The 24,892-nt window shown below is 42.7% G+C and overlaps 1 protein-coding gene across 1 annotated transcript in view; it reads right to left on the bottom strand.

The window, feature by feature from the left end:
- The window catches only part of LOC124280678 (centrosomal protein of 104 kDa-like), a 73,043-nt gene that overhangs the window by 15,727 nt on the left and 32,424 nt on the right, over positions 1 to 24,892 (bottom strand). Inside the window, 10 exon segments of the mRNA XM_046716672.1 lie at positions 703 to 738; positions 1,137 to 1,232; positions 12,909 to 13,143; positions 16,410 to 16,531; positions 16,715 to 16,780; positions 18,505 to 18,577; positions 18,828 to 18,889; positions 21,831 to 21,998; positions 22,531 to 22,604; positions 23,092 to 23,144. Of these exon segments, the coding sequence (XP_046572628.1) occupies positions 703 to 738; positions 1,137 to 1,232; positions 12,909 to 13,143; positions 16,410 to 16,531; positions 16,715 to 16,780; positions 18,505 to 18,577; positions 18,828 to 18,889; positions 21,831 to 21,998; positions 22,531 to 22,604; positions 23,092 to 23,144 (985 nt within the window).

Raw genomic sequence — 24,892 nt, 5'->3', positions numbered from 1 at the left:
TTACTGGAGTAAGTCTGAAAGTCCGTGACCAATGGAAATAAGGAAGGGCTAGTTACATTTCCCCTGTCGACCACCAGTTTTCAATAGATGGCAACTTGGTAGCTGATAGTTTTTAAAGTTTTGTGAAAACAAACAAATATTTCTAATCCTGGATATGAATACACAATGTGTGGGTTCGAATCCCACATGGGACTCAACAAAACAAAAGTACCATAATCTGTATTTTACTGAGAAGTGTAATCTAAATATAAAATATATTAAATCCTGGATATGCAGTACAACAATCATATCGGTGAAAATTGAAAAACATAATCAACATCATTGAGCTAAAAGTCCAAACTTTTTACATTTGCAATAATTAATGTTGTGTTGTTATTGTATACAAGGAACAATAATTTGGTGTCTTCTACAGTTCAAAGTCATGAAAACAAAACGCTACAATCAATGCTTTTCCAAGAAGATATGCATCATGTTTCTTTACATGAAAACAACCTGAAAGTCTATTGGTAACGATTTTCACAAGGGAGAAATAAACTTGGCATAAAACACCAGTGATTGAGTGGGGATATGGGACAAAGTGACCAGAGCACATTAACTATAAATTCATACTTATAATAAATGCATACGAATATCTGTTTCCAGTAAAAGTTAAGCAGCATCTCTAACACTGTAACACAACACTGGTGCCATCAAATCAATCACTTTTTCCTCAGCATCTCCCATTGTCTGTAATTTCTTCTGCATGTTTCAATGTCAATGAATGAAAAAAAGATAATATTCTTTTTAAACATCGACGGTAGAAATATCAGTAAAACAAGATAAATCAGACATAATAAATACAATTATAATGCAATGATATCGATGACAATCAGAGAACATGGCATGATCACACAGACAGGAACAGGATATAGTTTGTAGGCAGCACCATTCACAGTAATTTTAGGCAGGAATATTCACATTAATTCCCCAATTTATTTTAGGGCTCCAAGCTCAAATCAATTTGACGACATGTCTCAGGATGTTAGTGTCAGCCCAGCTGTTGGTGTGTGGACCAATACACATAGAAAAGAATGGTTTTAACTCCTACTTATTGCTGCACATCATCAAAATACTATTTTCGAAGTGAGTGGACTTACCGTTTTTCCCGCCGCCATGTCCTTCAGCTGCTGCAGCTGCTTCTGTAGAGCTTCTATCTCAGCCTGCTTCTTGGCCTCGTCCTCGCCCTTCTGTTTCTGTAAGGCAACTCACTAGCTCTAGAAAATCTCCTCAAACTATACTTTTTGTTTAATGACACTCGGCAATATTCCAGCTACATGATGGCGGCTTGTGAATAACCTTGGCCAGACAGTCCTGTGATCGACGTCATGAGCACCAAACCATGCAATTGGGACATAACACCAGCCAAGTCACAAGCCTGATCACCAGATCCTGTTATTCTTGGGTTTATTTGTGTTGCTTACATCATTTGCTTCAGTAAAACGGCACACATATATTCCAGACCTGCATGAATGAATGTTGGTAAGATGAATGTGTTGTCAACGGTCACTAAGGGTATGTGGTGTGATGATGCGCACACACATACACGTCACACCCTATACCCCTAGACATGGACTGACATGTTGTCATATTGCAGCCACGTCATCCTGTCCCCTGTCACATGACACACTCCAGCCACTCAGTTGGCAGAGTCAACTTGTCCTTCAAGACAGGGATTACGGAGTTTGAAGGAAATACTTAGTCGATGGTAAGAATGTAAGACATTTCAGACTGACTGTTTGGTTCAGGATATCTGACTACCAATGATGTATAGTGTTCCTGTTGCCTGTTGTCTGGCAGTCTAACCTGGTATTCCAATTCATTGTCAATGTGTTTGTTTGTGTTTGTTGGAATATAACAGCTGTTCTGAGCTGACTTTATTTTTAGTTTTGTTTCTTAGGATGATGAATCCCTACTCCAGCTCTGTGATGACATGACACCGCTCCAAGGAGCTAAGTTGTATATCACATGACAGGATTTTTACCTTGTTTGTGAAGAGACATATTTATCCCAATGTCACAGAGATAAAGCCTTGCAGTATTTTTCATGTATTGCATTTTGCATAATATTTTAGACATGCTAAGACAGCTGATACAGTTAGGCATATTTTAGTTAGGGTTAGGTTGATTTACTGTCTGAGGACCAGACAACCTAGTACCTGGCTCCACCCCAGTGCCGTACCCCTCTAGTACCTGGCTCCACCCCAGTGCCGTACCCCTCTAGTACCTGACTCCACCCCAGTACCGTACCCCTCTAGTACCTGACTCCACCCCAGTGCCGTACCCCTCTAGTACCTGACTCCACCCCAGTGCCGTACCCCTCTAGTACCTGACTCCACCCCAGTGCTGTACCCCTCTAGTACCTGACTCCACTCCAGTGCTGCACCCTCTAGTACCTGACTCCACTCCAGTGCTGTACCCCTCTAGTACCTGACGCCACTCCAGTGCCATTGCCCTCTAGTACCTGACTCCACCCCAGTGCTGTACCCTCTAGTACCTGACTCCACCCCAGTGCTGTACCCTCTGTAGCTCTAGTACCTGACTCCACCCCAGTACCGCACTTCTCCCCTCCTGAGTACCCAGACTCCACCCCAGTACCATACCCACTCCAGTGCCCCCTGACTCCTCCCAGTGCCCAGTGCCCCCTCTCTAGTACCTGACTCCACCCCAGTGCTGTACCCCTCTAGTACCTGACTCCACCCCAGTGCTGTACCCTCTAGTACCTGACTCCACCCCAGTACCGTACCCCTCTAGTACCTGACTCCACCCCAGTGCCGCACCCCTCTAGTACCTGACTCCACCCCAGTACCCCGTACCCCTCTAGTACCTGACTCCACCCCAGTGCCGTACCCCTCTAGTACCTGACTCCACCCCAGTGCTGTACCCCTCTAGTACCTGACTCCACCCCAGTGCTGTACCCCTCTAGTACCTGACTCCACCCCAGTGCCGTACCCCTCTAGTACCTGACTCCACCCCAGTACCATACCCCTCTAGTACCTGACTCCACCCCAGTGCCGTACCCCTCTAGTACCTGACTCCACCCCAGTACCGTACCCCTCTAGTACCTGACTCCACCCCAGTGCTGTACCCCTCTAGTACCTGACTCAACCCCAGTACCATACCCCTCTAGTACCTGACTCCACCCCAGTGCCGTACCCCTCTAGTACCTGACTCCACCCCAGTACCGTTACTCCCTCTAGTACCTGACTCCACCCCAGTAGCGGACTCCTCTAGTACCTGACTCCACCCCAGTAGCGGACTCCTCTAGTACCTGACCACCCCAGTGCCGTTACCCCTCTAGTACCTGACTCCACCCCAGTTATGTACTGACCGCCTCCCTGGTGTAGTGGTTAGAGCGTCCCCACCCGAGAGAGTAGAAGGTCACGGGGTTTGATCCCCGACCGCGTTATACCAAAAGGCGCTAAAATATGGTACATGTTGGTCCCTGCCTGGTGCTTTCGGCATTAATGGGTATAACAAGGACTGGTCGGCTCTCGAGTCAGTATAATGTGTCTGAGTGGGATATTCATGCTTCACTCTGCGGCATGGTATCACAGTGGGCTAGCACTATAAAACCAGCAAAGTCTGGGCTAGTACAAGCAGCCGCATGCGTGTACACATACACGCATGCACGTCGTCATATGAGCAAAATATTCTGAAGCACGACGTTAAACCCAATTTCACCTCCCTCACCCGGTAATGTATCCCTCTAGTACCTGACTCCACCCCAGTGTCGTGCCCCTCTAGTACCTGACTCCACCCCAGTGTCGTACCCCTCTAGAACCTGACTCCACCCCAGTACCATACCCCTCTAGTACCCGACTCCACCCCAGTACCATACCCCTCTAGTACCCGACTCCACCCCAGTACCATACCCCTCTAGTACCGACTCCACCCCAGTACCATACCCCCTCTAGTACCAGACTCGACCAGAGGACCATACCCCTCTAGTACCAGACTCCACCCCAGTACCAGACCCCTATAGTACCTGACTCCACCCCAGTACCAGACCCCTCTAGTACCTGACTCCATCCCAGTACCAGACCCCTCTAGTACCTGACTCCACCCCAGTACCAGACCCCTCTAGTACCAGATTTCAGCCCAGTAGCGGACTTCTCTAGTACCCGACTCCACCCCAGTAGCGGACTCCTCTAGTACCCGACTCCACCCCAGTAGCGGACTCCTCTAGTACCCGACTCCACCCCAGTAGCGGACTCCTCTAGTACCCGACTCCACCCCAGTAGCGGACTCCTCTAGTACCCGACTCCACCCCAGTAGCGGACTTTTCTACTACTTGACTTCACCCCAGTACTGGACTCCTCTATTCTCTGGTTACCAGACAATCCAGTGCTCAACATCATGATCACGATGACATGTCTCATGACTACCTGATCCAGTGAGTCCCCTCTTACAACAAGCATGGGTTGCTGAGACCAAGTCTAACCCGGATCTTTACAGGTGCTAAGAATTTGTACTGCCATCAATAGAATTCACATCCCCCCCTATATCCATGCCTCTGACACTCAAATGTTCCCGAGGTCCTCCCCGTCAAGGTCCCCACAAGGCCCTGGAGTGGGTATATACAGAATAGGCATAGGATATATACAGAAACACACAGCAACACCACAGGGATATATATATATATATATATATGTGAGAAAATGTTAACATGTAAAGCTAATCAAGTATAATGTCAGATCATAAGAAAGGATTACTTACTATGTATTTTTCTCTTTTCGCATTTACTGCATATTTTTTTCTTATAATACCATCTACATTTCATACCATACAGTTTAATTTTGTAACTTTTCCAAAGAGTGACTTCCACCAGATTGTAGAGATTTCATAATTAATTTCCATCGCCTACTCTGCAATAAGACTCTTGTGTCATCGGTAATAGACTCACGATGAGAGAATTAAACGTGCAAAAATGATAGGATACCATTAAGTGCCAATGATAATTTTATTCATTAGAAACAAAATAACAATACAGATAAAAGATGTTAAAAGAAACTGCTACACTCAAGCTCTGGTGCAAGTCACCTCTACAGATCTGTTAGATGTCAAAACGTTAGCAAACTGTGCAATATGTTCCAAAATTGCCAGAAAGGTTCTTTCCTCATCAAAATTGAGATTTAGATCATACAGGCCACAAAAAATTAATCATTTGTTTGTCCGAATAAAAACCTACAGAAAAAGTGGACATTTGCCAAAAAAATGTTTAAAGCCTTTACTATTAAAAATATAACTGTACAAGAGAATATAATTTATTTCTCCAAATATAATATGAATTGACAAAATGAATTTGTCTTGGTTTTTTTACATATTTTTGTGAACAAGACAAAAAGGAAAAAAAAAATTGTTTGATTGAAATATCCATCTGAAAATAAATTATTTTGTCTAAATTACAATCAAATATATTTTTGTTTTAAAAAATTCATATCGAGTTGGTCCGTAAAACAGGACTTTTTATGATTGGTCAAATTAAAAAACATCTGAAAACATTTAAGACAAACAAGGTATTAACAGATTATGGCCTTGATGTTATTGAATGGTGTCTGAACACGGTAAGGCAAGGCTCACCCATGCCTGGTTGTTGCAGTTATCTACAACCCAAGACCAGAATACCCTCGGATACCTAGAACGTCTATGTTATCAGTGTAGCAAATCAGTCACTTCAATCATCACACTGAAGACATAAACTAACTACATGTACCTCAACATGTTTATTTGGATAGGCAATATGTATTCAACAAATAAAACAATTTCTTCTCAATACTGGACACGCCATATGCTGCAATATGTGTTGCCTTGAGTGAGTGAGTGAGTGAGTTTGGTTTTACGCCGCTTTTAGCAATATTCCAGCCAAATCACAGCGGGGGACACCAGAAATGATCTTCACACATTGTACCCATGTGGGGAACGAACCCGGTCTTCGGTGGCCGGACGAAATTTAACGCTTTAACCATCAGGCTACCCCACCACCCCGTGTTTCCTTGATGTTGTGAAGACGTTTAAGTACTGTAATATTTCAGCCAGAAAAATACAAAAACTGTACACATTCAGGACATATGTTATAAAATTTAAGGAATTTTCATGTATTTTAAGTTTGTAGACTCATTAAAGTCTGCTACATTGTAATAACATAAATTTTCAGGGTATAGCTCCGGGGGATATTACTGGTCGAAGGTTGTATGTTTAGCGTTTAGGTGCATAAAATACAAACAAGGTTAGAAAAACATGGATACCATTAACTCCTGCAGAAAGTAAATATTACGTTTCCTGCAAAAACATTTTCAGCTAATCCAGTGACATACATTTTTGTGCGTTGAATTTAAAGCAAAATTTTCATGTAAAGTTACTTTTCTAAATCATGCCCTTGAAATTATCTAATTAGAATTGAATGCTATCTTTACAAGCTGCACAACGAAAGGCAACATTTTATGGGGAACAGCATTTAATCTGCTTTTCAGAATCGAAATTTAGGATTATGACGATGTGACAAGTCCTTTACCTAATCTGAACTTAGCGTAGCTTAGAAATTGATGGTATCCTCTGTGAATACACAACCATGATTAATACGGTGAGCACGACAACATAATTTTACATTAGACACAGGTGATTATGTAAGAAGAAACGTGAGAAATGGGGTGGGTAATAAAAAACGAACATGATGAACATGTGTGATCCACATTCTAACTGATTAACAAAGTAGAAAATGTACAAAAATGTCAAAATGTATCAAATATCCGAAGGACCTTCTACCAAAACGTTATGTGCTCATCTACTTTTGAAACAGTATATGTGAATATTCATAAACTTATCATCTCAGTGTCTGTTTTAACATTTGTCAATATCGACAGTAATATCAGAATCATGAAAGTGAGTGCATATTGTTTTACGTCGTAGTCAGCAGTATTTCTGGTATTTCACAGCATCCTGTAAATCTACATCAAGTCTAGGGCAGACACCCAGTGGGTGAGAGCATGAATAAAGTGAATAAACACAGCCATAGAAACTCAGGCTTTCTACCACTAGTTCAGAGAACTTGTATATCACTAGTCTTCAGGGTCTGTCGTTAGTCCTGCTTGAACAAGACAAAAATATTTACTATGTTCACATTCCCTGTCCATATCATTCAGTTCCAGTTGTTGTCTGTTGTTTTCCTTTCACTTTCTTTAACACCACATTCAGCGATATTCCAGCTATGATGGCAGTCTATAAATAGATTGAGTCTAGATCAGACAATCCAGTGGTGGACATCATGAGCTAAACAACTGGGAGTCAATGTCAGTCAACCAAGTCAGCGAGCTAGACAACCTGATCCCGTTGATCGCCAAATTATACACAAGCATGGGTCACTGAAGATCAGTTCTAACCCGGATCTTCACGGATAGACAAGCTTGGGTTGCTGAAGATCAGTTCTAACCCAGATCTTCACGGATAGTCAAGCATGGGTTGCTGAAGATCAGTTCTAACCCGGATCTTCACGGATAGTCAAGCATGGGTCGCTGAAGATCAGTTCTAACCCGGATCTTCACGGATAGTCAAGCACGGGTCGCTGAAGATCAGTTCTAACCCAGATCTAAACAGGCAGATAAGCACGGGTTGCTGAAGATCAGTTCTAACCCGGATCTTCACGGATAGTCAAGCATGGGTCGCTGAAGATCAGTTCTAACCCAGATCTAAACAGGCAGATAAGCATGGGTCGCTGAAGATCAGTTCTAACCCGGATCTCACGGATAGACAAGCATGGGTTGCTGAAGATCAGTTCTAACCCAGATCTTCACGGATAGTCAAGTTTGGGTTGCTGAAGATCAGTTCTAACCCGGATCTTCACGGATAGTCAAGTTTGGGTTGCTGAAGATCAGTTCTAACCCAGATCTTCACGGGTAGACAAGCATGGGTTGCTGAAGATCAGTTCTAACCCAGATCTTTACGTGGTTGACAAGCATGGGTTGCTGAAGATCAGTTCTAACCCAGATCTAAACAGGCAGACAAGCATGGGTTGCTGAAGATCAGTTCTAACCCAGATCTTCACGGATAGTCAAGTTTGGGTTGCTGAAGATCAGTTCTAACCCGGATCTTCACGGATAGTCAAGTTTGGGTTGCTGAAGATCAGTTCTAACCCAGATCTTCACGGGTAGACAAGCATGGGTTGCTGAAGATCAGTTCTAACCCAGATCTTTACGGGTTGACAAGCATGGGTTGCTGAAGATCAGTTCTAACCCGGATCTAAACAGGCAGACAAGCATGGGTTGCTGAAGATCAGTTCTAACCCAGATCTAAACAGGCAGCTAAGCATGGGTTGCTGAAGATCAGTTCTAACCCAGATCTTCACGGATAGTCAAGTTTGGGTTGCTGAAGATCAGTTCTAACCCGGATCTTCACGGATAGTCAAGTTTGGGTTGCTGAAGATCAGTTCTAACCCAGATCTTCACGGATAGTCAAGTTTGGGTTGCTGAAGATCAGTTCTAACCCGGATCTTCACGGATAGTCAAGTTTGGGTTGCTGAAGATCAGTTCTAACCCGGATCTTCACGGATAGTCAAGTTTGGGTTGCTGAAGATCAGTTCTAACCCAGATCTTTACGGGTTGACAAGCATGGGTTGCTGAAGATCAGTTCTAACCCAGATCTAAACAGGCAGACAAGCATGGGTTGCTGAAGATCAGTTCTAACCCGGATCTAAACAGGTAGACAAGCATGGGTTGCTGAAGATCAGTTCTAACCCAGATCTTCACGGCTAGACAAGCATGGGTTGCTGAAGATCAGTTCTAACCCAGATCTCACGGGTTGACAAGCATGGGTTGCTGAAGATCAGTTCTAACCCAGATCTCACGGGTTGACAAGCATGGGTTGCTGAAGATCAGTTCTAACCCGGATCTAAACAGGTAGACAAGCATGGGTCACTGAAGATCAGTTCTAACCCTGATCTAAACAGGCAGACAAGCATGGGTTGCTGAAGATCAGTTCTAACCCGGATCTAAACAGGTAGACAAGCATGGGTGCTGAAGATCAGTTCTAACCCAGATCTTCACGGGTAGACAAGCATGGGTTGCTGAAGATCAGTTCTAACCCAGATCTAAACAGGTAGACAAGCATGGGTTGCTGAAGATCAGTTCTAACCCAGACCTTCACGGGTAGACAAGCATGGGTTGCTGAAGATCAGTTCTAACCCGGATCTCACGGGTTGACAAGCATGGGTTGCTGAAGATCAGTTCTAACCCGGATCTAAACAGGTAGACAAGCATGGGTCACTGAAGATCAGTTCTAACCCGGATCTAAACAGGCAGACAAGCATGGGTTTGCTGAAGATCAGTTCTAACCCGGATCTAAACAGGTAGACAAGCATGGGTTGCTGAAGATCAGTTCTAACCCAGATCTAAACAGGTAGACAAGCATGGGTTGCTGAAGATCAGTTCTAACCCGGATCTAAACAGGTAGACAAGCATGGGTCACTGAAGATCAGCCCTCCCGGATCTAAACAGGTAGACAAGATCAGTTCTAACCCAGATCTTCACAGGTAGACAAGCATGGGTTGCTGAAGATCAGTTCTAACCCAGATCTTCACGGGTAGACAAGCATGGGTTGCTGAAGATCAGTTCTAACCCAGATCTTCACAGGTAGACAAGCATGGGTTGCTGAAGATCAGTTCTAACCCAGATCTAAACAGGTAGACAAGCATGGGTTGCTGAAGATCAGTTCTAACCCAGATCTTCACGGGTAGACAAGCATGGGTTGCTGAAGATCAGTTCTAACCCAGATCTTTACGGGTTGACAAGCATGGGTTGCTGAAGATCAGTTCTAACCCAGATCTAAACAGGTAGACAAGCATGGGTTGATGAAGATCAGTTCTAACCCAGATCTTCACGGGTAGACAAGCATGGGTTGCTGAAGATCAGTTCTAACCCAGATCTTCACGGGTAGACAAGCATGGGTTGCTGAAGATCAGTTCTAACCCAGATCTTTACGGGTTGACAAGCATGGGTTGCTGAAGATCAGTTCTAACCCAGATCTTCACGGGTAGACAAGCATGGGTTGCTGAAGATCAGTTCTAACCCAGATCTTTACGGGCAGATAAGCATGGGTTGCTGAAGATCAGTTCTAACCTGAAGATCAGTTCTAACCCAGATCTATACAAGTAGAAGATCAGTTCAAGCATGGGTTGCTGAAGATCAGTTCTAACCCAGATCTTCACGGGTAGACAAGCATGGGTTGCTGAAGATCAGTTCTAACCCAGATCTTTACGGGTTGACAAGCATGGGTTGCTGAAGATCAGTTCTAACCCAGATCTACACAGGTCAGCTCCAGCCTAAATCACAGCCATCAAACGCTGCTCTAAGCCAGTAAGGACTACCATCATCAGAACTACTCCCTGTAATTACAACATGCTCTGTAACTGCAGCGAGTGAACCTACAAATACATCACTGGTTCAATATTACTGATATGTGAAAACAGACTCCATGCAATTCAAGAAAATCACGATTAGTACGTGCAAACACACATGCAGTGCAGACATTATACAAGTATAACATAGTATATTAGTTGACGATCGCTAGGTTAGAGAGGCATGCAACAAGATGTTGTACCCGATGTTTCTACCATACACAGATTACAGAGATAAACTTGTCAGATATATTTGGCATGAGGATTTTAATCCTATAAAACTGTGAACTGCTGATACTACTGGTGTACACATTTTAACAATAATCCTGACAAAAGCTGATATGCCTGTTTGCACTATGTGTATAGTCTTGACATGAATTACCTCTTACTATAACTGAAACCTTATCCTACCTTACAACTGAAAATATATTTCCTACTTCGGATTTTTGTTTGTTTTAATGCTGCAGTCTGCATTATTCCGCTGTATGACAGCAGTCTGATAACAATCAAGACTTTGCCAGACAATCCAGTGATTGACGTCATGAGCATCGATCCACGAACTGGGATACAAGAGAATCAGCCAGGCTGAATAGTTATTAGATCAGCTAGTGGTGCTCTGCAGCATTGAAATCCAGTGAAATTTGTGTAAGAATAAAATGAAAAAATCTGATATTTCATTGAATTCTCACTGAATCAATATCAAAACAAACATGGGGAATTATATTGGAATATTATGGGCGGAAATCTGATATCACAGAAATATGTCAACATCATGGACACGACTAGACTGTTTCAAAATGTCCATTAAGTTGCAAAGTATATAAAAACAGCTTGCTACTTATGTAAAAAAATCCAACACAGGTTGAGATCCAAACCTCAATAAGAAAAGAAAACTGTAAATCCACGTAAATCCAAACCCGCATATTGCATTGTCAGCATCTAATTCACAAACACTTCATGCACATAAGGCCCCCCCACCCCACCCCACCCCACACCCCACCCTACCCAACTCTTCATGTTCATAAGATGCCACTTTATGAGACGTTGAAACAGATTTGCCTGCCCAAGAGTGCCCCAAAGGACAGGTCAGAACGGCCATTTCAGGAAGATTTCTCCTGGTATTAATCACTCCTCACAAGACAAGCCTGGTCAGGGCTGCTATTTTGTGGAGGACGTAAAGGCCATAAAGTGAAGTGGCTATGATGTTGGTGTAACAAACAGACATATTTAGAGAAACCGCTGCCATGATGGAAAATACCTTATTAAGCTATAAAATTAGCTCCCATTAGTCACCTGGGGCCGGATTCACTAAACTTCCTAGAATATTCTAAGAAGTTTAGTAAATCCGCCCTGGCAAGCAATATCTGACCTGTCCTTAACAACATTTACAAAAAGGGCATGCTATAAGTGGTCTCCCTTTACAACACTACATGCACTTAAGTTGTCTCCCTTTACAACACGGCATGCACAAGTTGTCTCCCTTTACAACACGGCATGCAAGTTGTCTCCCTTTACAACACGGCATGCGCGCAAGTTGTCTCCCTTTACAACACGGCATGCATGAGTGGTCTCCCTTTACAACACTACATGCACTTAAGTTGTCTCCCTTTACAACACGGCATGTGCATTAGTTGTCTCCCTTTACAACACTACATGCACTTAAGTTGTCTCCCTTTACAACACAGCATGTGCATAAGTTGTCTCCCTTTACAAGTCTGCATGTGCACAAGTTGTCTCCCTTTACAACACGGCATGTGCATAAGTTGTCTCCCTTAACAGTTTCCTCCCCTGAATATACTACATATAAGTGTAAGAAAGTCATTTCTTTGGGAGAATAAATCAACAACAGCTACCAAATTTACAGTACATGTGGGACTTACTTATTATTTGCCCATCAAGACATCAAGTTCATTGCATAGTCGCTGTATCTCCAACAAAGGGAGGAACAACTAGACACATCTGAGTGTGTCCAGACAGTTTCAGAACAGTGTCATTAATGCCATGTAAAACTGACACACTGTATCAACTCAATACTGTCAATAGCACTGGACCATGAATGAAATAACATTTTGAAACCTCTTTCCTGTTTCTTTGAGTGGCACCTTAGAAGCTGGGAAAGTACAATACTGAACAAACTTTATGGATAACACATTCCAGACAACGGTACAAGAATCTGTAATAAAAGTAGTTATCAATAAAAGTAGTTATCAATAAAATTTGTTCAATATTCTCTTTTCCTGCTGTCTAATAATGTTTTAAAAAAAGATAATCCAGCCAGGTTAGGTTGACTTTTCACTATCTATGGAATTGGCTTCTTACATTTGCACTAATAATAGCATCAGACCTATGTCCCTATATGACAGCCCTACATATCTCAAATGTTCTTTGTTAAGAACCATCCTGCCACCCCTCCTTATCAAGACCAAAATACATGCAGTATCATAGAACTCCTTGCAACCAGGTAAGTAAACTTATCGATATTTCACCTTCAGTTCAGATTTACTGGGCTTGCCGTCCACTTTGTCAAAATATTCAAACAACTGCCGCCATAGTGTGTTCTTCCGCGTCTTTTCATCATCAGGAGGAAGGAAGTCCTTGACGGGGGCGCCGACTTCACGGTACAGGCTTTTGATGATTCTCTCAGAGACCTCTCGCACCTCTCCTGCATTGTGGTTCAAGGCTTCCACACAAAATGGCATTAGGTTGTCCACGTTAAGCCCACTGAAAGATGCAAATGTTTAATCTCACATTGAAAGGTATTCTAGATACATGTGTAATAGGTTTCTCTGCCCAGTGACAGTTGAAGTTGGCTATAATAGGGTTTAGGACCTTGCGTTGTGTACTTTTTTATGTGGTGATGGTAAAGTAGCCAACTTCAAATAGGCTCTATGAATCAGGCCTCACTGCTGGTAAAAACATAACAAATAGAAAAGAGAAACTCAATAATTTATTTACAAAAACCTAAACCTAATCTATAACAACCTAAACAATCTAACCTAACCCCAAACCCTAATAAGACATGGCCCTCAGAGCATATGTCCAAAACAAATAAATATCTTAATTTCCTATGTAACCAAAAAAAACCTATATACTTGGTCTGGATTACCAGGACTCAAGCAACTGAAATAAATGTCCTCACCTCTGGTGAACCAGTGGACCAAAGACAAGGAGTGCTGTGACGCTACTCCCTTTATAGGGCTAGAGGCAGGCAGTGCATGTGCTGCACATGCCAGGCACAACCTGCCGGGTGTGTTGTGGCTATGTAATCAGCATAGCCGAGAACACACTAATAACCCATGTTATATTAACCCAACCCAAAATAGAACTCAAACTTTACCCGAAATATCCTAAACTACCACAAATGTATGACAAAAGTATAGACAGGCTACCTTGTTAATTAGGACCACATGGTTCCAAGAGAAATCTGACTATTATCCTGTTTGTATTAAACACCAAATTAATGATGCATAAACAAGTGAGTTGGTTTCAGATCATTATTGCACTCAGCAACATTCCAGCTATATGTCTGCAGTCTGTAAAATAATCGAGTCTGGACCAGACAATCTATTGATCAACAGCACGAGCATCGATCTGCTCAATTGTGAACCGATGACATGTGTCAACCAAGACAGCGAGCCTGACCACCCGATCCCGTTAGTCGCCTCTTACGACAAGCATGAGTTACTGAAGGTACATTCTAACCCGGACCTTCAAGGGTAGGTGGGAGGGAAGTGATGCAGGCACAGACATAATGCTGTACTAAATACATGCCATATATAGAGACATTCCCATCTCTACAGAACAGCCGTGATGTAAACCAGGCATGCAGCTGTGTTAAACCCAATCCTGTCACAACATCTAGTGTAAGTGAGATTTGAAACTACTTTGTACATTACACAGAGTCAGCTTGATGTAGGAGGAAAGATTGAAGTGATACAGTCCCTAGACGTTCACCACTGACTACTACTGTTGAAACCCAGATCCTCCACAGCCTACTCTGAGCCAGTCAAGGCAATCAGATGACTCTACCTCTCCTAGACATGAAGACAGTACCCTGTAGGGAGACCCAGGTCCTTGTACAGAGTCTCCCCAATCTCCAGCCTACTCTGAGCCAGTCAAGGCAATCAGATGACTCTACCTCTCCTAGACATGAAGACAGTACCCTGTAGGGAGACCCAGGTCCTTGTACAGAGTATCCCCAATCTCCAGTCTACTCTGAGCCAGTCGAGGCAATAAGATGACCCTACTACTAGACATGAAGACAGTACCCTGTAGAGAGACCCAGGTCCTTGTACAGAGTATCCCCAATCTCCAGTCTACTCTGAGCCAGTCGAGGTAATCAGATGACCCTACTACTAGACATGAAGACAGTACCCTGTAGAGAGACCCAGGTCCTTGTACAGAGTCTCCCCAATCTCCAGCCTACTCTGAGCCAGTCCAGGTAATCAGATGACCCTACTACTAGACATGAAGACAGTACCCTGTAGAGAGACCCAGGTCCTTGTACAGAGTCTCCCAATCTCCAGCCTACTCTGAGCCAGTCAAGGCAATCAGATGACCCTACTACTAGACATGAAGACAGTACCCTGTAGAGAGACCCAGGTCCTTGTACAGAGTATCCCCATCTCCAGTCTACTCTGAGCCAGTCGAGGGCAATCAGATGACCCTACTACTAGACATGAAGACAGTACCCTGTAGAGAGATCCTCAGGTCCTTGTACAGAGTCTCCACTGATCAGTACCCTGTAGAGACCAGCCTCCCCACCTACTCTGAGCCAGTCGAGGTAATCAGATGACCCTACTACTAGACATGAAGACAGTACCCTGTAGAGAGAGACCCAGGTCCTTGTACAGAGTCTCCCCAATCCTCCAGCCTACTCTGAGCCAGTCAGGGCAATCAGATGACCCTACTACTAGACATGAAGACAGTACCCTGTAGAGAGACCCAGGTCCTTGTACAGAGTCTCCACTATCTCCAGCCTACTCTGAGCCAGTCAAGGCTAATTAGATGACCCTACTACTAGACATGAAGACAGTACCCTGTAGAGAGACCCAGGTCCTTGTAGAGAGTCTCCCTATCTCCAGCCTACTCTGAGCCAGTCAAGGCAATCAGATGACCCTACTACTAGACATGAAGACAGTACCCTGTAGAGAGACCCAGGTCCTTGTACAGAGTCTCCACTATCTCCAGCCTACTCTGAGCCAGTCAAGGCAATCAGATGACCCTACTACTAGACATGAAGACAGTACCCTGTAGAGAGACCCAGGTCCTTGTACAGAGTCTCCCCAATCTCCAGCCTACTCTGAGCCAGTCAAGGCAATCAGATGACCCTACTACTAGACATGAAGACAGTACCCTGTAGAGAGACCCAGGTCCTTGTACAGAGTCTCCCCAATCTCCAGCCTACTCTGAGCCAGTCAAGGCAATCAGATGACCCTACTACTAGACATGAAGACAGTACCCTGTAGAGAGACCCAGGTCCTTGTACAGAGTCTCCCCAATCTCCAGCCTACTCTGAGCCAGTCAAGGCAATCAGATGACCCTACTACTAGACATGAAGACAGTACCCTGTAGAGAGACCCAGGTCCTTGTACAGAGTCTCCACTATCTCCAGCCTACTCTGAGCCAGTCAAGGCAATCAGATGACCCTACTACTAGACATGAAGACAGTACCCTGTAGAGACCAGGTCCTTGTAGAGAGTCTCCACTATCTCCAGCCTACTCTGAGCCAGTCAAGGCAATCAGATGACCCTACTACTAGACATGAAGACAGTACCCTGTAGAGAGACCCAGGTCCTTGTACAGAGTCTCCCTATCTCCAGCCTACTCTGAGCCAGTCAAGGCAATCAGATGACCCTACTACTAGACATGAAGACAGTACCCTGTAGAGAGACCCAGGTCCTTGTACAGAGTCTCCCCAATCTCCAGCCTACTCTGAGCCAGTCAAGGCAATCAGATGACCCTACTACTAGACATGAAGACAGTACCCTGTAGAGAGACCCAGGTCCTTGTAGAGAGTCTCCACTATCTCCAGCCTACTCTGAGCCAGTCGGGGCGCCATGTTGGGTTTGAAGAGCTTCACACACTCATGAGGTACGACGTTGGTTGGCTGCAACAGAAGATGTGCCATGTAGAATAAAAGACAGGAATTACAGTTATCTTTGTATCATACTTAGTCTCTGAAAATATATAAATTTGAGAACAATAAAAACAGAGGTACATGTATATCCCTCAGTTCAAACTTCTGTTTGAAGGCGTCCACACATGTGGCCATTATGAAAAGCTAACATACCCTAACTTCTGGGAAGTTGGACAAATCTTGGAGAAACTTCTTAGTGTCTTCTCGGTTCCGTACAGCCTGAAACACAGACAGACACAAAGTGCTTGATGTTCCATCTTCTATAATCAAGGGGTGGCGATGTAATGGGGCACATGTTTTAGACCCAAAAAGTCCATCACATGCCAGCCCAAAAAGATATTGTGTCTCATATTTAACACGGAGACACAGAAAACTGACTCCATGCCAATTGGACCTTCTTCATCCCCATAATGACAAAACAACGAGCACATATACAGAAAGTATCATCTCTTAAAGCCTCTTGGTAAGATGTGTTTAGGGAATCGAACTAAGGGTAAATCTACTGTCTATCTAAGGGTACTGCACCCAGGGAGTTCCTGACTGGGATATCACTGTCTATCAAGTCAACACGAGGCAGTTATGGTTAAAGCGTGTTAGTAGCTCCCACATGGGTACAAAAGCCGTGTCCTCATATTATATTAAACTCAGTCAGTCAGTTCAGTATATCCATAGAGATGGTACTTTCTCATGTGCTCTTTGTTGTTTCAGGTCTTATTTTGTTTGATTAGCATTCCTGAAGTTGGTTAGTCAATGACGCACAGTGCAAACAATGAGACAATGGATAAGCACTTCCTGTTGATTGTATAGAGCAATGTTTCGGTATAAATTCTTACACTGAAAACTTGTTGTATACAATAAACAAGCAGTTCTGATTAATAAAGTCATATGCTTCACTATTGACAAACCAGCGATTGATATTATGAGCATCTTGTAGTCAAGGTACAATCAATTCAGTCAATCAGGTCAATGAGCCTGGACACCAAATATATTAGGCCTCTCTTACGTCGAGCACAGGTCACTGTAGGACAATTCAAACACTAGCCATCATCAGTCTATCACCACGTCCCCAATATTCAAAATTCAGGTTGCTGAACTAACTGAATTCTGTGAAACTTAAAAGTCTTCAGTAAGTTTTGGATATGCCCCAACAAGATGGAATCCGACCACTTGGTCATACACACCACTCATAATAATCCACCTGTGTAGATCCAGGTTAGAATATTGATCTTCAGTAACCCATGCTTGTCGTAAGAGGCGACTAACGGGATCGGGTGGTCAGGCTCGCTGACTTGGTTGACACATATCATCGGTTCCAAATTGCGCAGATTGATACTCGTGCTGTTGATCAATGGATTGTCTGGTCCGGACTCGATTATTTACAGACCGCCACAATATAGCTGGAATATTGCTGAGTGCGGCGTAAAACTAAACTCACTCACACTCACTAATAATAATACCTTCTAAAATTTGTTGTTCACTTGTTTGAAGTTAAATGCAATTTTCCAGCTATATGACTGAGGTCTGTAAATAATCGAGTCTGGGACGGAAATTCCAGTGGTTGACATTGTGAGCACCGACCTACACAATTGGAATATGATGACATGCATCAACCTAGTCCGCAAACCTGAAACTGTTAGTGGCCTCTTATGACAAGCAGGTTGCTGAAGACCAATTCTGGCCAAGTGAGTGAGTGAGTTTTACACCGCTTTTAGCATTATTCCAGCAATATCATGGCGGGGGACACCAGAAATGGGCTTCACACATTGTACCCATGTGGGGAATCGAACCCGGGTCTTCGGCGTGATGAGCGAACGCTTTAACCACTAGGCTACCCCGGGCGTCGCAATTCTGGCCAAGATCTTCACAAGTAAATTCCTTCTTACATGAAGAAGCAACAGTTCAACAAAGACATGATCCCATGCAGAGCAAGACAGGTAACTTACAGTATCCCCAGATTTATGCAGCAGATTGGGGATTGTCCTCTCTACAGCAGAAATCGTCTCCTGACGAGGTATTCTGAAATATCACACACTAGTTATTACATGACACTTGACACTTGATCAGAAGAGTATGTATATATTGTGATCAGAAGGGTGCAGTTTGAGCCAAAAACATTTAAGACTACTAGCCCAGACAAGACTTTAAGCAACATTATCAGTAGATTATAGTGTTATTGTATGAATTATAAAGTCTGAGTTTACTAGACCAACCAGACTTTTACTTGACTGGGGCAGTGGGTAATGCCACAGATTACTGAAGGACTTACTTGTGTTGTGGCACATATTCTGTTAAGATCATTTTCTCCAACTGTAGAGCTGCCTTGAATACCTGGGAACAAACAAGTCAGATCCATAAGATCGAGTTGACGAATAAACTTCATAGTCTTAACCACTATGGGAGAAATCTTGTCTCTTTATTTCATACTTTATACTCAATAATTTCCACAACTGACATCCTACAAGTGTTCTTGTTCATCCTACAAGTGTTTGTTCATCCTACAATACCTGGGAACAAACAAGTCAGATCCATAAGATCGAGTTGACGAATAAACTTCATAGTCTTAACCACTATGGGAGAAATCTTGTCTCTTTATTTCATACTTTATACTCAATAATTTCCACAACTGACATGCTACAAGTGTTCTTGTTCATCCTACAAGTGTTTGTTCATCCTACAATACCTGGGAACAAACAAGTCAGATCCATAAGATCGAGTTGACGAATAAACTTCATAGTCTTAACCACTATGGGAGAAATCTTGTCTCTTTATTTCATACTTTATACTCAATAATTTCCACAACTGACATCCTGCAAGTGTTCTTGTTCATCCTACAAGTGTTTGTTCATCCTACAATACCTGGGAACAAACAAGTCAGATCCATAAGATCGAGTTGACGAATAAACTTCATAGTCTTAACCACTATGGGAGAAATCTTGTCTCTTTATTTCATACTTTATACTCAATAATTTCCACAACTGACATCCTACAAGTGTTCTTGTTCATCCTACAAATGTTCTTGTTCATCCTACAATACCTGGGAACAAACAAGCCAGCTCCATAAGATCTAGTTGACGAATAAAGTGGATAGTCTTAACCACTATGGGAGAAATCTTGTCTCTTTATTTCATACTTTATACTCAATAATTTCCACAACTGACATCCTACAAGTGTTCTTGTTCATCCTACAAATGTTCTTGTTCATCCTACAATACCTGGGAACAAACAAGCCGGCTCCATAAGATCTAGTTGACGAATAAAGTGGATAGTCTTAACCACTATGGGAGAAATCTTGTCTCTTTATTTCATACTTTATACTCAATAATTTCCACAACTGACATCCTACAAGTGTTCTTGTTCATCCTACAAATGTTCTTGTTCATCCTACAAGTGTTTGTTCATCCTACAATACCTGGGAACAAACAAGTCAGATCCATAAGATCGAGTTGACGAATAAAGTGGATAGTCTTAACCACTATGGGAGAAATCTTGTCTCTTTATTTCATACTTTATACTCAATAATTTCCACAACTGACATCCTACAAGTGTTCTTGTTCATCCTACAAGTGTTTGTTCATCCTACAATACCTGGGAACAAACAAGCCAGATTCATAAGATCTAGTTGACGAATAAACTTCATAGTCTTAACCACTATGGGAGAAATCTTGTCTCTTTATTTCATACTTTATACTCAATAATTTCCACAACTGACATCCTACAAGTGTTATTGTTCATCCTACAAATGTTCTTGCTCATCCTACAATACCTGGGAACAAACAAGCCAGATCCATAAGATCTAGTTGACGAATAAAGTGGATAGTCTTAACCACTATGGGAGAAATCTTGTCTCTATATTTCATACTTTATACTCAATAATTTCCACAACTGATATCCTACAAATGTTCTTGTTCATCATACAACTGCTCTTGTTCTGTCCTTGTTTATCCTACAAGTGTTCTTGTTCATCCTACAAGTGTTCTTGCTCATCCTACAAGTGTTCTTGTTCGTCCTACAAATGTTCTTGTTCGTCCTACAAGTGTTCTTGTTCATCCTACAAGTGTTCTTGTTCATCCTACAAGTGTTCTTGTTCGTCCTACAAGTGTTCTTGCTCATCCTACAAGTGTTCTTGTTCATCCTACAAGTGTTCTTGTTCATCCTACAAGTGTTCTTGCTCGTCCTACAAATGTTCTTGTTCGTCCTACAAGTGTTCTTGTTCATCCTACAAGTGTTCTTGCTCATCCTACAAGTGTTCTTGTTCGTCCTACAAATGTTCTTGTTCGTCCTACAAGTGTTCTTGTTCGTCCTACAAGTGTTCTTGTTCGTCCTACAAGTGTTCTTGTTCATCCTACAAGTGTTCTTGCTCATCCTACAAGTGTTCTTGCTCATCCTACAAGTGTTCTTGTTCATCCTACAAGTGTTCTTGCTCATCCTACAAGTGTTCTTGTTCATCCTACAAGTGTTCTTGTTCATCCTACAAATGTTCTTGTTCGTCCTACAAGTGTTCTTGTTGGTCCTACAAATGTTCTTGTTCGTCCTACCAATGTTCTTGTTCATCCAGAAGTGTTTTTGTTCATCCTACAAGTGTTCTTGTTGGTCCTACAAATGTTCTTGTTCGTCCTACATGTGTTCTTGTTCGTCCAACATGTGTTCTTGTTCATCCTACATGTGTTCTTGTTCGTCCTACAAATGTTCTTGTTCATCCTACATGTCAAGCAGCAACATCACACCAGGAAGTACTGATGGATGATTGAACCATCCTATTCAAAGACTTCACCAGAAATGTAACTTCACTGTCATGAACTAGCATCAGTAAAAGATCATAAAGATTGACCTTATCATTTGGTTTCATTACCATCTCCAGGGCTCAAGATAAGGGCCGTATCTGCGTATGTACGGATAATAAATATGCATGATATGGTAGGAAACAATTTAGAAAACGTAGCAGATAAGCACCACAGGCATATTTATCTGAAAAAAGTATCGTCTTATTGTTTATTGACCTGTTTACACAAGACTAGCAATGTTGTGGTGCATATATGAAACTAAACACAAGATTACTTATACTCCATTAAATTCCATTCAGTAAATCTATTCTTAAGGTTTTCCAGAACTCATGTATTGAAAAAATAAGGAGTACGTACTTTTGATGTTGAAAAATTATCTGGAGCCCTGCATCTCTCAAGAGGATCTTGGCATATTTTGTTGAAAAGTGGTTCACTGGAAAACTAAACTGCCACTAAACTAGATCAACATAATGTATGTGACCACCTACTGCATAAACTTTGTCATCGATTGCTCTCTTGGCGAGGAAAATAGCTGCCCTCATCATGGCCTTGGCGTCCTCCTTTGGTGTGGAGGATGGCAAGGCCTGCATCTGTTTGTACACGGCAAGCAGGGAGTCTTCTCGGTACGACCAGGTCTTGGAATAAGCTTTCGACACCTGGTGTTCAAATAGTATATGTGTTAGAACAGCAGCAGACGCATCCATCTAACAACATCATCCATCCAACACATCTATCCATTCATCCATTTATAATCATCAGTCAATCCATCTATTCATATTCACAGCCATCATCCATCCTTCCATCCATCCTCCACTAAACTATTTTATCACGCTGATACCACTTGTTCGTAGTTTTTCCATTCCCACAGCTATTACAAATTTAATTAAACATCCATCTAAACCCAAACATTCACCAACTCCTACCACTGAATATATACTGAGGGAAAAAAATAAGGGATCACATGAAAGCACAAGTGTTCTCTTATTTTTTTCCAGGTTTCTTCACAAGCTATGCGACACAAAGCTTGTGTAGAAACCTTGGGAAAAGATAAAGGAACACTTGTCCTTTCATGTGATCTCATATTTTTTTCCCTCAGTATAATCTATCCTACCCATCGAACATCCTCACCCTCTCACAGCCTTGTCACAATCAAGTTTGGAGCAGTACATATCAACACGTATCACTTACCAGTGGGTGTCCAAACACATCAATAGCGGATGATGCGTCTCGAATGTCCTTCTCTGTCATGGGTTCTGGTTCTCCTGGAATAGAAACAGAAACCGAATAAACACAGGAACATTGCCACCATTACCCAGCAGTCATCATTACCCAGCAGTCACCACTATCGATCAGCTATGTATGAGTGAGTGAAAGCTGTTGTCACAATCAGCCATATTAGAGCAAGATATGGACCAAGCTCACCACCGAGTATTGATCAGCACTGTATGAGTGAGTGAAAGCTGTTGTCACAGTCAGCCATATTAGAGCAGCAGATGGACCAGGCTCACCACCGAGTATCGATCAGCTATGTATGAGTGAGTGAAAGCTGTTCTCACAATCAGCCATATTCCAGCAACACTTGGACCAGGCTCACCACCGAGTATCGATCAGCACTGTATGAGTGAGTGAAAACTACTGGGGGCCAGGTCCACAAGTGTTTGACTGCCATCACTGTCCTGGGACTTACTACCATGCCCCGCCCCCATCACCACCAGACTGAAGACTTCACGCCTTGTAAACACTTCTCACCTGCTGCCATTTCTGGCTCCGGCTCTATCTCTTCTTCCACTACTGGTGGAGGTCTGTAAACAAAGACATACTCTCACGTGAGTGAGTGAGTCAGTGAGTGAGTGAGTGAGTGAGTGAGTATTCCCTTTTATCACAGCCCAGTATGAGAGGTGAGGTGAGGTGAAATTGGGTTAAACGTCGTGCTTGAGAATATTTCGCTCATATGACGACGTGCATGCGTGTGTATGTACGGCTGCTTGTACTAGCCCAGACTGAAGCTGGTTTTATAGTGCTAGCCCACTGAGATACCACGCCGCAGTGAAGCATGAATACCCCACTCAGACACATTATACCGACTCCGAGCCCACCAGTCCTTGTTGTACCCATTAATGCCGAGCGCCAGACAGGGACCAACAAGTACCATATTTTAACGTCTTTTGGTATGACGCGGTCAGGGATTGAACCTGCGACCTTCCGCTCTCCGGGCGGACGCTCTAACCACTACACCACGGAGGCGGTCCCCAGTATGGGAGGAAAGCCTGAACACAGTAACACAATCACAACGACAACAGTGCTCCAATATCACCGGTAAGCCTTGAACTGCACACAATGATCATATCTTGTGGCCTACTCAGTATAATTATATTCCTTCTGGTCTAGTCAGCACATGTGATATGTGAGTGAGTTTAGTTTTACACCATACTCAGCAATATTCCAGCTATATGGCAGAGGTCTGTGAAAAATCTAGTCTGGGCCAGGCAATCCAGTGATCAACAGCATGAGCATCGATGTACGCAATTGGAACTGATGACATGTGTGAACCAGTCAGCGAGCCTGACCATCCGATCCCGTTAGTCGCCTCTTACGACAAGCATGGGTTAATGAAGGCCAATTTTCTAATCATGAGTCCGATATGAAATGAGTTTTAGCATTTCCAGACACAGTACCTTCAGACTTTACAGATGTAAAAATATCATAAAATCCAACATTAAAAATCCTTGAAAAGACTTTCAGAAAGAAACAATACAATCCAGCATACCAAATTATTTTCTAAACCATTGATGAACAACTTTATGTGTTTGAACTTAACGACCTTTGATTCATTTCATCTTTCATTACATAAGATAGGAAGGTCATTCATATAATTTGTCAGCATGAACTCTGAAATGTCTATAACGGTTTATGGAACACATGCAGGTCTCATGACAATCAAAACCAGAAACTTGAGGAATGAAGATTTTCATATGCAATCAAACTTTAACTGATACCCTTCAAAACCTCCCCAGAACAGCAGCATGTCCACCTGATCAACATTTTCACACATTTGGCTGTAAGTGAGTGAGTGAGTTTTAGCAATATTCTAGCAATATCATGGTGGGGAATACCAGAAATGGGCTTCACACATTCTACCCATGTGAGGAATTGAACCCGGGTTTTCAGCCTGACGAGCGACCGCTTTAACCACCGGGCTACCCCACCGCCCCAGTTTGGTTGTAAGAACCTGGTTGAGTAACTCAGCATAACATGACCAGGCATGTGGCAAGATCCAAGCCAAACCCTTGAATCATCAGTTAGTGAGGAAGATAAATATTTCAACACACAGGCAAGAATTGACACAATATGGATCTGGGGAATAAGTAGGGGATACATGCTTGGCAAATCATCATATATATGTCACAGCACTGCAAAATATTTCAGGATTACCATATATACGTAACAAAATTATGTGAAGTATACTGGAGAAGTGTGGAATATCAAAGAATATTTCAGTAATTCTCGCTATTTATGTTTCATGGTGATAAGCTTGGTCACGCAAACTGTT

Source organism: Haliotis rubra, unplaced genomic scaffold (assembly GCF_003918875.1).
Source record: "Haliotis rubra isolate DU_JTF1 unplaced genomic scaffold, ASM391887v1 Scf271, whole genome shotgun sequence".
In the NCBI taxonomy this organism is placed as follows: domain Eukaryota; kingdom Metazoa; phylum Mollusca; class Gastropoda; order Lepetellida; family Haliotidae; genus Haliotis; species Haliotis rubra.
The sequence above is the reverse complement of the archived record's forward strand: the minus strand, read 5'-3'. Positions and strand labels throughout refer to the sequence as shown.